The 14,546-nt window shown below is 35.0% G+C and overlaps 1 protein-coding gene across 3 annotated transcripts in view; it reads left to right on the forward strand.

Annotated features, from left to right (window-relative positions):
- Positions 1–14,546, forward strand: part of LOC126875580 (GRAM domain-containing protein 2B-like) — an 87,457-nt gene that overhangs the window by 4,705 nt on the left and 68,206 nt on the right. Inside the window, exons 2-4 of one of the 3 annotated variants that reach the window (XM_050638534.1) lie at positions 3,012–3,206; positions 4,751–5,012; positions 7,905–8,123. In XM_050638534.1, coding sequence (XP_050494491.1) covers positions 3,012–3,206; positions 4,751–5,012; positions 7,905–8,123 — 676 coding nt within the window. Of the gene's footprint in view, positions 1–3,011; positions 3,207–3,450; positions 3,589–4,750; positions 5,013–7,904; positions 8,124–14,546 lie in introns of those variants that run through there. The other 2 variants (XM_050638537.1, XM_050638536.1) reach the window with 2 other exon arrangements.

Consider the following 14,546-nt stretch of genomic DNA (forward strand, 5'->3'; position numbering starts at 1 on the left):
ATTTTTCCATCGAGACAACGATCTACAGTGAGATCCGTTATAACGTACCGCAGGCGTACCAAGCGAAAATTTAAAGTCGATTTTCTCGAAAACAAAGCCTCAAACGAAAAATTTTTATTCTATATTTTCTATTCTATATATTCTATATTTTATTATCTTATCAGCTGCAAAACACGTGTTCGTTGTAGCAACACTGAAGACCAGAGTTTTCTTATACCAGAGTATAAGGACAACTTGATGAACATAATGCGTCAACAACTAGTAAATACTCGGCGGGTTCGCTAGCTACGCTCGTAAAGGGCGTATGGGGTAGTAAGATGTCGCGAGTTCGAGACCACTCCTGGGCAAGCCAAGGTGGAAAACCAAATATCATCTTAGAAGTATATACAACGGGCAAGTGGGGGCCCCCCCCCTTGCCTATAATGTTGTAGTGCTTTCTATGAGTGTTTGGGAAGTACCCCCGGAGAACGGTTTCACTCGTTGCTGAACTACACCTAGGCCCGCCCGTGGGGTTTTAGCCGATAAAAATCCGCCGGATTTCCCCACGTAAAAAAAGGGGCTTTTTTTTTTTTTTAAATTTTTCCATCGAGACAACGATCTACAGTGAGATCCGTTATAACGTACCGCAGGCGTACCAAGCGAAAATTCAAAGTCGATTTTCTCGAAAACAAAGCCTCAAACGAAAAATTGTTATTCTATATTTTCGACTTCTTTTTTCGCGTAGAATCACCCCCTTTCCGCTTGTACCACCAGTTACCAACCACCCTGTATATTAGATATCGATACGTGTTTTATAGAACCCGAAGCTTCCTCGATTCGGTATATTTCTACCTCCTTTAGTCAAAATATACTAATGTTAAAATATATGTAATATTTTTTCACTTTACAAAATATGTTGAGATATTTGAAAGTTTCTATGTTTTTGTACATGTTAAGTAAAGATATGTAGTGTATAAAAATGTACAGTCTATTACGAAATATGCGATGACTGAATATTTTAAATTGAATGAAGAAAAACAAAGATGGCACAAAAATTGCGTATATAATAAAACTTCAATTTTCTCTAATTTAAAATATTATAATTATATTTATATTATATCATATTAATATTATAATTTTAATTCTCTAATTAAAAGGAACAGAACAAACGCCGTAGTCCTTATGGCTGGCATCGTCTATCTCTGTTTCGATTCGATTAAAAATAATTTCGCATAGAATCTGTTCTGCTTGTCGTGAAATATGCAGCTCTGAACTCGCGACTTTCTCTGTGAGGAACGGACGTGCATATATGTGCTCACTTAATACTAATTGAGACCGAATTAACGAGCACACGAATAAAATGGAACTTGAACGTGCTATCGGTCGAGCACCGACGATATTATATTGTAGTTATCACGGTACTCTTCGATCCGTCAACTCTTGTTTTCTTTATCGTACGTACTTCTTCATTATCGGACTACGTCAACTCGTGGTCTGTTGTGTTCTAAACCTTGCTGCGTTCTTTTGATCATTTTCCAGCCAATCGTATTTTCTAACTTGAAGAGGTTTTCAGTATAAATAAGAAATATATTAGGTTAAAGTTGACAGTCACTATATTCTAGCATTACTTTATGTTGGCTCTAATAGCTAAATCGGCTAACTTGGTTCTAAAAATAAATTCTTATTTGCAATATCCAATACTGTATTCAATTTTCTATTAAGAAAATTATTTGTTATTTTTTTTGACGATTACATCGTTTGTTATTTGAATTCTTTAATCAGATATATAAATGGCTTGAAATTTTCCTAAAGTGCTAGATACGAATAGAAAAAATTTTACAGGTTATTTATATCTTTGTAATTTCGAAAAGAACAATTCCCTTAAAACTATTTCTCTATGATTATCACGTAGTTTCTTAAAATCTTCTAGGTAAGCGAGAAGAAAGTTTCCGCTCGAACGATTACTAATCTATTCCAAATCGTGGAAGTTTAATGTGATTACATTACTATGGAATTCTCAGATGTGTGCAATTCCGGAAATAATTGTGAATCAAGGAAGATACACGAACGCATATACGTGTCGCAAATATGTTCAGGGAAATGCGGCAATCCCGGGAAGGACGCGCGGCTTATTGCCAAAAAGCGTGATTGTCCTTGTACCTAAGTGAGGCATTCGAGTTTTTAGTTGTTAGTCAGAGGCTTACAGAATCGTTTTTCATACTTTGTTATATAATTCCAGTATTTTCGATGAGCAAAAGATTGGTGATTTTTAATACGACTCATGCTATATTTATGATATAAGTAAAATCGGTATAAAATTAGCAACAAAAGGATTCTTATCTTTTTCGATTTAGGGAGATGTACATCTGTCTGGAGATCCGTAAAATAATTTCGAACTCTTAAAAAATAATATGTACTTTCTAAATTTTGTATATGTCTATCCTATTTCTTTAATGATCTTCTTTTGTTTTTAATGTATTTTGTCACACGTTGTGACTCGTGATTTTATCCTCCAAAGTCATTTTTTTTCATCTTCGAGTCCATCGATTTTCTCTTAAATAAGGCTGTATATTTTTTTTATAAACTAATCGATGCACTTTTTATTGTTTATGGGAAGATATTGAAATACTTGTATCTGGAAACGATTAGATTTGAAGATATTTTATCTTTTTATATGATAAAGATTTTATAGATATAAAGGTATCTTATTTTATTTTGTAAAATTAATTGTATGAAAGACAATAAAAATATAAATATAAGTTTTAGGTCTTTCTTTGTTTTTCATATGATAAGTTTCATAAAATTAGAGTTGATAACTTTTGTGTAATACTTCTTTGCAAATAATATATGATATTAACATAAATATTAAGATAAAAGGCGAATCTATTTATTATAAAGAAATATACAATTATATCCTAAAAAATGTCAAAATAATCGTATATGTTTATTTATACATATTTTTATTAAAAAAAATTTTTATTTTATTTTATTTCATTTCTCAAAGTTTCTTTAACATAAGCTTTTTCCTTTAGATGCTTCTTCCAAAATACTTCGGCCACGAAAGATGTTAATACAGACGAGCGTTAATCTTCTCATTTCGTCGTATTCGACTTCTGGGCGATTTCTTTACGAAATTCGTGCAGCGTCTTTGTATATTATATTTCGTGTTTCACTGCATCGACCATCAAGGTTATTTTTTAACGCTCTGGGAATTGATCAGATACGAGGTAAGCCTGAATATGCACGAACGGATGGATGGCATTGATTTGATTACAGAAGCATGTCTGTAATACGCTCACGTAACTTATGAGAAACCGAAGATATAGTACACTAATGCTAAGGTTGACGTGATGCAATAGGGTTTTAAACGAATTAAAGCAGTGTCGCCAAGAATAGGCAAGAAACGCGTATTTGCTAATATCAGCACACCTGTTTCTTAAACATCATTTGCTTCTCAGCTCATTCGGTGGACCTTTCGTTTCGCATAACTCAATTGCGATTTTACACTTTGTCGTTCATCGAAATATTCAGTTGATTTTATCGTCTATCGGTCTTTCGATGAAAAGGAACGTATGTACCTGATAACAATGTCAACACGAGGATTTTCAGGTGAAAAACGTTACTGTTCATGAAAGGAATGAAAGTAAGAGTGTTGTGATGTGTCATCTGTATTTATAAATGTCCATCACATGTAGTTGAATGTCGCTTGGAGCTTGGACTATGGACTACATTTTGCATCTTTATCGTTTTCACTTTCGACGGTAGTTGAATTTGTTTTTAACATTGAAGTTGGGCAATTCCGAGTCTTCCGTTGTTCGAGCAGTAAATAATTATTTTTGAAGAGTGTTTCTGTGTATTTTTCGCATAATATCGGTTATTTTAACAAGTGTTTCCGATAACTGTAATTTCGATAATAAGATTTTGGTTAGATAGTACTAACGAAATAACTTTTAATAAAATGAAAATGTGTTTCAAAAGTAAATTCTGTTTTTCAAGTATAAAAATATTATGACTATAGAAATTTTCTTTCCCAAGTAATCCTTTATATGTTAATGTTTTTATCGAACACATGTTTTGTTTTCAAATAAGGTTATGGTATGTATAAAATGTCTTATCTTTAATCGTAAAAATATATATTCGACAGGAGCATAAGAATTCATAGAAGAATATATAATTATTATAGCATTCTCAGTATTATATATAGTATAGTATAGTATAGTATAGTATAGTATAGTATAGTATATATTATATGTTATTCACAGTATTTATTCCTTTGTATGAAACAACTCGTTCAAATTAACCATCTTTAAATTACTTTATACACATCATGTGCATTCAATTTCACATACTTCATAGAAATCGAAATGAATATCATCCATAGTTATGTCGAGAATTGTGAAATTAACATAAAACTAACCTAGTAACCTAAACACTTCTACTCAGTTTGTTATTCGCCTTATTAAATCGATGAACATATGGAACAGCATATCTTTAGCTTTTTATTTATTTACTTTTTAATTTATTTATGTACATATATCCATTTTATTTATATTTTTGTGTTTTGCTTTATATTTTTAATTTGCTTTATACACTTGCATTTATCTTTCATTTGTTTACTTACATTTTCACATTTATTTCACACTTAATCAACATAATCGCGATACTTGATTTAAGACAAACTCTCAGAATATAAGAAGATATAATTTAAATCTTTTATGAATGCAATTTCTTTTTTAGTGTTTAAATAAATATCTCAAGGAACTTTTTTCAGACAGCGAACTAGGAACGTTTCGGCGAACTACATCCCTCAGATTGGCAAAATCATCGAATTCAAGTACCGTCAATAGCAATCAATCGTACGTGTCGTCGAACGATGGAAAATCATCGGTGTCCATGACATGGACCCCAGATAAAGGAGATACCATACCAGTTCGGCCCGCCAGGCACTCCGCACCTGCGATCGACGCACCTGCGCCGGAATACCTCGCCAGAAATCTTCTGCAGCTTGGCTGTCCCGCCGTGTCAATGCCCACGTAAGTCTCTCTGATCTATCGTGTGTGGACTAGTAACGGTTCAGTGGATCCCTCCGGATACATTCGTGGCAGAGATAGCGATTTCCGCAAACGCAATCGTCTCCGCGTTCTCTATCTCTCGTCTGGGATAGGAATACTGCGCATTTTGTTGCGAGAGGCTGACCATTGAGTGGTGCATAGGGTGTGTTACTTTAGATATAGGAGGATATAGGACCTCCCGTCCAGTGAATTTTGTGGAAATAAAATTATTTTGAGAATCGAATATTGTGATTAAAAACATAGAGTCGGATATGGTTAGGATAGCGGTATAATAAGTGGAAATAACATAGTGAGATCATAAATTAAAGCATTAAACAGAGACAGTCGTCGATGTGTCAATATTTAGGGCTGTATGTATCGCGTAGAGGTCCTCTGAATTTTAGGCTACCAAAGTATTTCATTAAATCTGGATTGGTTACAGTGTTTGATTAAGATTATGATATTATAACGTTGTTGCTTCTTGTTCAGTAACAATCGTTATGCAAATAAAACTTAATATAAGATATTAAAGATTAGGACAAATATTTTTTGCACAAGGAATCTGAGTTGACGTCGTACGGACCTGAACCAGGCTCAATGTCCTTGCATTTTCCAAAATGTCTCAAATTACTTGTTTTGACACCCAAAACGTGTTAACTAATTGCTGATTAATTTTAAAATTACATATCCTTTTTAATTATCACGCGTTATTTCTACATATGGTCATTTTTGTTCTTTGTATTCTACAAATCGTTCATATAGAATCTCGAATTTGTATCTTGCATTTCATCGTCGAATATATTTCGTTTTATTGAATGAAAAGTTTCTAACTCATCGAAGATACAAATATTTTATACAGATTGAAAATTCAGGATCACAGTCATAAAAAAATTTCGATCCAATTTGTAGACAACCCTACGACAGAATCAAAAATTTTCATTCGCGCTGGACCCGCGATTCTTCCGCTACGCTCCTGTCAGTCATCGCGATGCACACCGGTAGTTGCTTAATGAGGAAATTATTCTTATTTCATCAATCCATGAGGCAATTAAACGTCCACCGTAAACTCGTATCAGCTTAAGACTGTGCACGTGTATCGCTCTGTTTCACTCGCGCTATTGCGGTCACCACGCAATAAAGAGAGACGGAAATAGATTGGGTTAGTCCGGGAAACAACATCGCGATCAGCTGACCGATACCGCGGTCCCTCTATCGGCCGTTTTTCCGAGATAGCGGTGTGTGCAGCGATGCGATCCCATCGTTTCAGTTAGATCGCATACATTCCCACGTGTACACACGTTTACAAATCAACTCGTCTATATAGCTATACAACCAGCAGCGTGGTGTTCGGTCAATAGCTGGCAGGACTGGCGCAGACGCGCCGAAACAGCTGAGTGTGCGTTCACGTACATCCAATGGTGCTGTACCATTGGCGTACATCCGCGAAAGCCTCGTCTAGTAGCGAGGAGTCGCACGAGCGCGGACTGCAGCACGTTCGGCACACCGCATTGCTGTATTTTCACCGCAAACTTTTGTTGGAATCACGTAGTCCACGTTGTATACCCTCGCACTTTGATCGAGAACAAACCAAACGAGTTTTGCCTATTTTCAAAATACCCAAATTGCGTCGAGATGAAGGAAGTTGGTGCATCGTGTTAGAAGAGGGATTCTTCGAAAGGTGGTTCGAATCTGTCGGTGGTTAGTCTCCGAATACAAGAGGAAAACAACAGGAGGAAGAGGATTTGCGAGAGAAAAAGTATTTATATGTCATCCGATAAAAGTTTCATTGATCTGCCGAGCAGCTTCTCAGAGAAAAATGATGCTGCAACCGTATTGACGTTCGAACGTCTCCACGAAAAGTTGTCAAGGTCTTCGTTGTTATGTAGCATGAAGACCGGAAGGAGTGGACAGGAAGTCTGGAGTAATTGAAGCGACTATTCGTGAGTCGTGGGAGAAGACCTAATTTTAAGTCAGTTTTTGTATGTGACTGTGTAGCCGTGTAACGTGGGACAGTGGCGCCCCTCTACTGGACTGCTAGCTACGATAACACTCATCGCAGGTGTGACTTTTTAAACTCGTTTCTCGTGTCACCCATTACGTCCCGTGTCCCATAACGGTATTTTGGCCAGCTATGTATTTCTAGACGTCACGAAAGTTATTAAATCACAGACTCATTCTTATATTCGTCGATTATGACTCTATTAAATAGAATCGATTTTTCATGTTACAAATAAGAAAGAAACTTTCTTTCTTTTTACCTTGTGCCCTATTATCTTGAAATTTACGTCACATAGAAAAAAACGAGCCTTAGTGCGCGTCGTCTCTGTAAGGTTAAACATGTCATCGTTGACGTATGTGGATCATTTCCTTCCCGTTGTTGCATCTAATATAAGCTCTTATTATTCTATTTCCTGTCTATTTTGGTGTATTTTAAACTGCAATATTTATTCTATTTTCGATCTCAAAGCAACTCTAACATTAGATCGTTATACGTTATTTCCACAAATTTCAAACAAAAACTTTCTAAAAATCGTTAAAGATAAAATTTGCTAAATCCAATAATAATCTTATACTAATTCCTTCGGAGCAACTTCATAAATATCAAAAATCGCAATAACTATGCGAGAAGTCACGATTATCGACTGTCGAATTAAATTAATTTATCGATGAGTTGGATTTTGCGTCGCTCTGTAATCAAATTCGTTGTTTGCGACCAGTGTCGTATAAATTTCAGATATCATGCAGTGGTCGTTGGATAAAAAAGAGCATTTTTAACGAGGAATTCGGAGGGAGACCGACAGTGTATTAATTAACGATATTTAAGATAATGATCGTAGACCGATTTAATATTTCGAATGTATCGTCTTTTTTCAGACCTCGTGGAGGAGTAGGATCTGAGCCTCCGCAGAGTAGCGACAGCGATGAACATTCGACGACGCATACCCAACAGCAACAACAACAACAACAACAACAGCAACAGCAGCATAGTCATGGGCATGGGTATGGACAAGGACAGGTGGATATCTACAACTTGCCCAAAGTCCAGGTGTCGGGACCATCGAACATTGATGAATCCTCTTCCGTCGTCAATGGGTAAGTCTAATGTTATCCTTTTTCATTTATTTCTGACGATGATCGTTTAACGTTTATGATCATCAGCATATTGGAAGTCTGATGCACTGTAATAACATAATTTTCCTAGAAGGCTGCGGATGTTTATGCATTTATGAAAAATTTGAATGTGCCAGAATATATATTATATGGAAAGATATGAGAAATATTCAAATATTTAGAATAATATTTAGAAAAAAAGTTCTATTTAGATTTCCTTTCCTTAGTTGTGTCTGTGTTATCCGTGAAAAAATTTAGAAGTGAATTTACTCTCGGGGAACTTTTAAACAATTGAACTAATATTATTAGTGAAATTTTACAAGTCTCAGAAAGTACCAATATACATATTTTCTTATGTAACAGATATAAGTTTGGTAACAAAACGGATGAAATGTCAGAAATAAATTGTACAAATTTCAAGTTATTTGATTATCCTTTCCTAATGAATTATTGTGCAAGAGGATCCAGAAACTATATTACAAATAACGTTCAAAATAAATTATTTTTATTTATTGTATAAAAAAGATGAGAAAAATGCAGTGCATAATTCATCTAGATAAATATAACCCTTTGCAGTTGAAAAAAGGAACACAACTCTATAGTTTACTTACTCTAGAAACATACAAAATTTGCATTGCAAAGCCAACCTAGTATGTTGTCTCAAACTTTCTACTGCATAGTTCATCACTCATTTGACTTTCCTTGCAAATGAACCCAATATTCTGGCCTCGCATTTGCACGTATAGTTTTACATAAGACTGTTAGTATATTCTCTTAATACATATATCGATCGTCAGTGCATCATATTTAGTACACTAGGTTGGAAATTAACACTGACTGCTTTCAAGCCACATAGTCTGTCCGCGATGTTACCCGTTTTCTTGAAACTTCTCCACAAGTCTGATCGTGGATTATAAACGAATTTATTTGCACTCTGCCTGTAAATATTATATTTTCAAAAATATTTCGCTTTACGCATATATTTATTTAATGTTTCGCAATATTCTCAGGTCAATCGTCTTTGAGATACTTTGAGTAACGAAGTCACCGATACACTTCAAATAAAAAATACACTAACTTAAACTTACAATGATGCATTAAAAATACTGTTCTCCGAACGTTCTTAAGACCAGCTCGTAACAGCTTTTCACGATAATACCTGTACTTGACTTCCAGTTTGGCAATCCACGTAAGAGAAAGAAACATATGTTCTACGTTAAAATTAGTCGCTACGTACGTATTGTACAGGTTTTGATTAAATCTGTATATAATTCGATATGATGTTGATAACGCCCAATATAGACAGGAAAAGGTGCATCGTGGTTTCGGTATGTTCTATCACGTGGTTCGTTGACGTTGGATCGATTCGTTCCGCATTGCAAAGCGATAATATTTTTAGCAAGCCCACCTGATATCGCGACATAAATAATTTTTTCGATAAGGAAAACGCGAGAGTTCCTCTCTGGCTTCGTCCGGTTACGTAACTTGCCGAGTTCCATCGAAGTGTTTGCGTTTCTCGTGGAATGATTTATTTCCAAGCAGTTAAGAAACGAGCAAATAATTGCGATAAAATATGCATGCGGCGAACCATAGCATCAACTTCCACGAAAATTTGACTGCTCTAGAAAGATAGCTCGTGCGTTATGGAAATTTTCCAGAACCGGATGTTCTTTGACGTGGTATAGTAGAAATGGGATTAACTTTGGCATTTTTAGGGAATTACAGAGTAGACTCTTGGTTATCAGAACACGGACTAATAGAACGAAAGATGTTATCGGAAAACTTAGAGATGGTTCCTTGTAAAGAGAATGCCAACGATAAATGCTACGCCCTTTGCACTACGAATTTTATTTCGATTTCGTTACCAGCAGCTCCCAACGCTTTTAAGTGTTTTATTTGAAATTTACTTTAATTAAAAGATAAGACAATTTAAATAAATAAAGGGAGAAACAAATTCATTTAAATACCAGTTTTATTCACACTATTGTTGCATTTTGTAATTTTTAAGTGTATGATATATCTTGAAACAATTTCCAGGATGCAATCCTGGTTTTCTTTCGCACATTTCACAAAAAAAGGTGGGAATGAAAGAATGTCGAGTGGAACTCGACAAAGGAGCTCCTGAGATAAAAATCGAGTCACACTCGACATAGAAGTGCAAAGGGTTAATAAGTACTTCTCCAGTTACTATTTCTTCATTCGTCCTTCTCCTGCAATCTAATAAAGTTTAAGGAAATTGAAGCATTTATTACCATAATTGCAGTTTTCTGAACTCCTGTGTCTACTATTCCAGTACATTTTTTTATCCTGATAAAACAATAAGTTACTTTATTTAAATCTTCAAATGATATTGCGTTTGTGCAACTTTTACGAGAATAATCCTATACGTTACCATTAAAACCCTGTAATACTCGTTTCCTAGATTCTTCGTATAACACACAGTTTACTATTACAGATTAAAATCATTCGTAATCAATATGACCTTGCTACGTCTAAAACGGGATTTCTTCCATCCAATCCTGTTTAAATCGGAGAAAAGTCACTTTCCTTTTGCGTTTCTCCGCCAGATTTAGACGCGATCAATTATTACACGTGTACATACACTTCCGTTCGTAAGTAATTAGGACACTGGTTTCATACGAAGTACGACAATGGATCTAAAGTATCAAGGAAGCGAGTTGGAATTTTATACTCACGCAAAGTTGCAATTCAATGTACTATGGGAAAAGGAAAGATTTATTAAGACTACTTTGTAAATGGTAAAGTTGTAAAAATTATGTATAAATTTTATTAAAAGTTATTCCGGCGGCTTCTCGCCAAAAGGAGAAATAATACGGTGGCGGGCCTTTTTTTAAAACGGTACTTGCGCGTAAACCGTTACACGTCGATGAACGGATTTTCCATTAGTAAATAAGCCGCAAGCATTGGTCACTTATTTTTAGATCAACTTTTATACAACCAAGGTTGTGGCATCCATCGATCTAAAAATATACTCTTCTGGAAATTCCTTTTTATTCGACTTATCGATTGCCCGTAAGGTAGTTCGAACGATTGCTTATGAATCATTTAACGTCGCTTGTCTTCTAATCGTGAAAATGTACATGAAACGCTGATTAAACGCTCGAGGTTCTACCACGCTTTCTGAATCCGTGAAATATTTTCACGTTGAAATCTTAAAAATCTCACATTCTTTTATGTAAGTATTCGTCGTCATCTACACAATGCAAAAATATCCCCTCGATCCCCTTTATCGTAAAACAAATAAAAAGGGGAGGGTAAACATTGCTCCGAGAAGGATATAACGTTTGTCTTTAGTATCTTTTATGATCTAATTAATCCTCTCATATCCATGGACGAGAAATCTCGTGACGCAGTTCCATTTACGCTACAAACGAAATATCTCGAGCGTCTGTTTTGCGATATTTCCAATTGGATGTGGTTTCGGTGAAAGAAAAGATAAAAAAGATATTTTTGCAAATGCAACATATTCTACGTTCAGCATTGCCAAATTCTTTCGTTCCGTTGATTTTTGTTTGAAACGATGAATAAGATACTAATCTTAAGCCTGGACGTCTTCAGGGACGAAGTTATTAAGGCCACAAGAAGGTAATTATTTTTTAATTTTTAGTTTTAATATTTATCCAAAATATGTTTGTAAATATCAAAAAAGTTAACAACTGAAAATCGCTGAAATTGAAAAAAAAAATTGGGATAATGCTTTTTATGTACGATAACCTCAAATTCCAAAAAGTTTTCTATTCCATATAATATGTACATCTATAAAAATGGTCTGTGACAAGTATTCGAAAATTTTTGTATGTCTTTTTTTGTATGTAATTACGAACTCCATGTTTGTGAAACGGGTGCAAGAAATAGAATCGTCTGTCGTCGTGTGTTCTAACGAGCGTTTCGTGGAAGGGGAAAAAATGAGCAAAGTACGAGGGACGGGAGGCTATTCGAGATTCTTGCACGGGTTTTTCATGGTGCGACAGAGTGCGGAGAAAGCCAGCGAGAGACCGAGTAGATACAATATATCGTGTATATGGCAGCGTTTTCTAAATTTTTTCGAGTTTCGTGTTATAACAGTGAAATAATCGACCTGCATTTAAGTAAAAAATACTTTTCATGCGATAAGGACTCATTAAGAGCCATTGAACGAAAACACGTTAAAAGTCATTAAACCAAAAGACGTTAAAAACAGGTTATACATTCTACGCGAAAAAAGAAGTCGAAAATATAGAATAACAATTTTTCGTTTGAGGCTTTGTTTTCGAGAAAATCGACTTTGAATTTTCGCTCGGTACGCGTGCACTTTATCACGTCTCGTTATAACGGATCTCACCGTAGATCGTTGTCTCGATGGAAAAATAAAAAAAAAAAAAATTAAAAAAGAATTCTATATTTTCGACTTCTTTCCGCTTGTACCACCGGTTACCAACCACCCTGTATAACAAACGTCTTAAATAGTAATCAATATGTAGGATGTAAGTTATTTCCAAATGGATCGATATACCAATTATAGAAATGAATTTTTAATTTGTGCTGAATTAAACTAACTCCGGTCGATCTAATCCGCTTATCTGAATTTTAATTTCTAATTTTATATGAACGAACTTATTGTGCGTGTGTGTGTGTGTGTATTGCGACCTATCAATAGGTGGCGATCACTCTGGTTGCAACTGTTCGGTTTAGGTGGCGAACCTTGAACGATATTGACACTCAAGGTGGAGGTAGATTAACCCTTTGCCATACTTTCACGAGTCTGACTCGTGATGAAAATTTTGAGCTAAACCTGAATATCGCGAGTCAGGCTCGTGATCTAATTTTGAGCCAAACCTGAATATCACGAGTCAGGTTCGTAGTCCAATTTTCATGTTAAAATGTTAACGTATAAAAATATTAGTATATTCTAATAATTAATCTATATTTATATCTTTGAAAATATGATTTTGTAGTATTAATTTCTGTAATTTTGTATGATAATTTATGAAGCATTCACCAAAATTCAACCTTGGTTTATGCCAAATCGAATGCGATGACAGTGTCCTCGCCCCCTATCAGTTTTGGAGCACAATTGTTTCTTTCAGTTGTTATTTGATTTATTAGCTCATCGGTAAAAAATATCTTCAAAAAATCTAACGATTTTTTACCATTTGAGGATACTTGCGGCCCTGTAGATTTTCCGCCGACTATGAATTTCATTCTTGGTAGCGTTTTGTTAGATTCTTCACAAACTGTCCATTTTGAATTATTAGAATCACTTCCGAAAAACGATCAATCTCAATGACCAAATACTGGCGTATTTCCCCATTATGAGGAAATTGCACAAGGGCTAAAAAGAAACTATTTTTTTACATGTCTGACATGGCTCCATTTAATACATATATTATGAAAAAACAATTAAATAATCAAGGAAAACAATCGTATGTGAAGTATAGAATAGATGTAGCTGAGACAATTTTAAAACATGTACAGCTAACTGATTATACAAAACGTGGGAAATCCGCAGAAAGTACAACATCATTACAAGCACAATATTGGGGTTATTTCGCGAAGCATATTAATAGAACGCCTAAAAAGAAGCACCCAACTAGAATGTGTGAAGTTTGTTACAAACAGAAAAAACGAAGCGAAACGACCTGGGAGTGCGCAAAATGTAAGGTAGCTTTGCATTTACCGGAATGTTTTATAAAGTACCATACCATTCAGGATTATTAATTCTTAGATTTGTGAGTATTTCTCAATAAAATAGTTATTTATGGCTTCGTATAACTAAATTGTTTATTTATATTTTGTTTTGCATTTTTAGGTCCGGTGATTATGACATAGTCAGAAAATTAATTTCAATTCAAATATTATTGTCCTGGATATGCTTCAAATTATTTGTATTCCGCTATTGATTAATTATAGCATTAATACTTATTTGCTACAAGATTTCCTCTAATCATATGTACTAATTAAAATATTTTTTAAAAGCTTTTGGTTCAAATTCATTTGAACTGCGTAAGAGCACGATCGCCTCGGCTATCTCTCATTCAGCCGCACGATTTTATGTTTCAAGTTCCGACAGTCTGTCTCTGCCGCTTCGGCTTCTTTCGCTACCATTCGGGCGCAACGTTTAGGCCCGAATTCTTCCGAGTTAAATGGTATGGCAAGGGGTTACAGATTTCTAGTAAGCTTGGGTTTAGTATGTTTATTTTAACTGTTTGGTATAAGCGGAAAAGTATGAAATGTGAGTAGCAGAGTTTAGACGTTGGCGGGAGAGTCTTTTTTCTCTTGAAGCGCCTGCTGCTTATATTATAACTGTCCACCCAGAGGGTGTGTTTTCGTCAAAGTTTCCTGTGGAATAGGAATCTGTTTCTGTCCAATCCTGTGACTGTCCAACAGTCGTTGGCGTTCCGCATG

The sequence above is a fragment of the Bombus huntii genome, chromosome 2, assembly GCF_024542735.1.
Source record: "Bombus huntii isolate Logan2020A chromosome 2, iyBomHunt1.1, whole genome shotgun sequence".
Classification (NCBI taxonomy): domain Eukaryota; kingdom Metazoa; phylum Arthropoda; class Insecta; order Hymenoptera; family Apidae; genus Bombus; species Bombus huntii.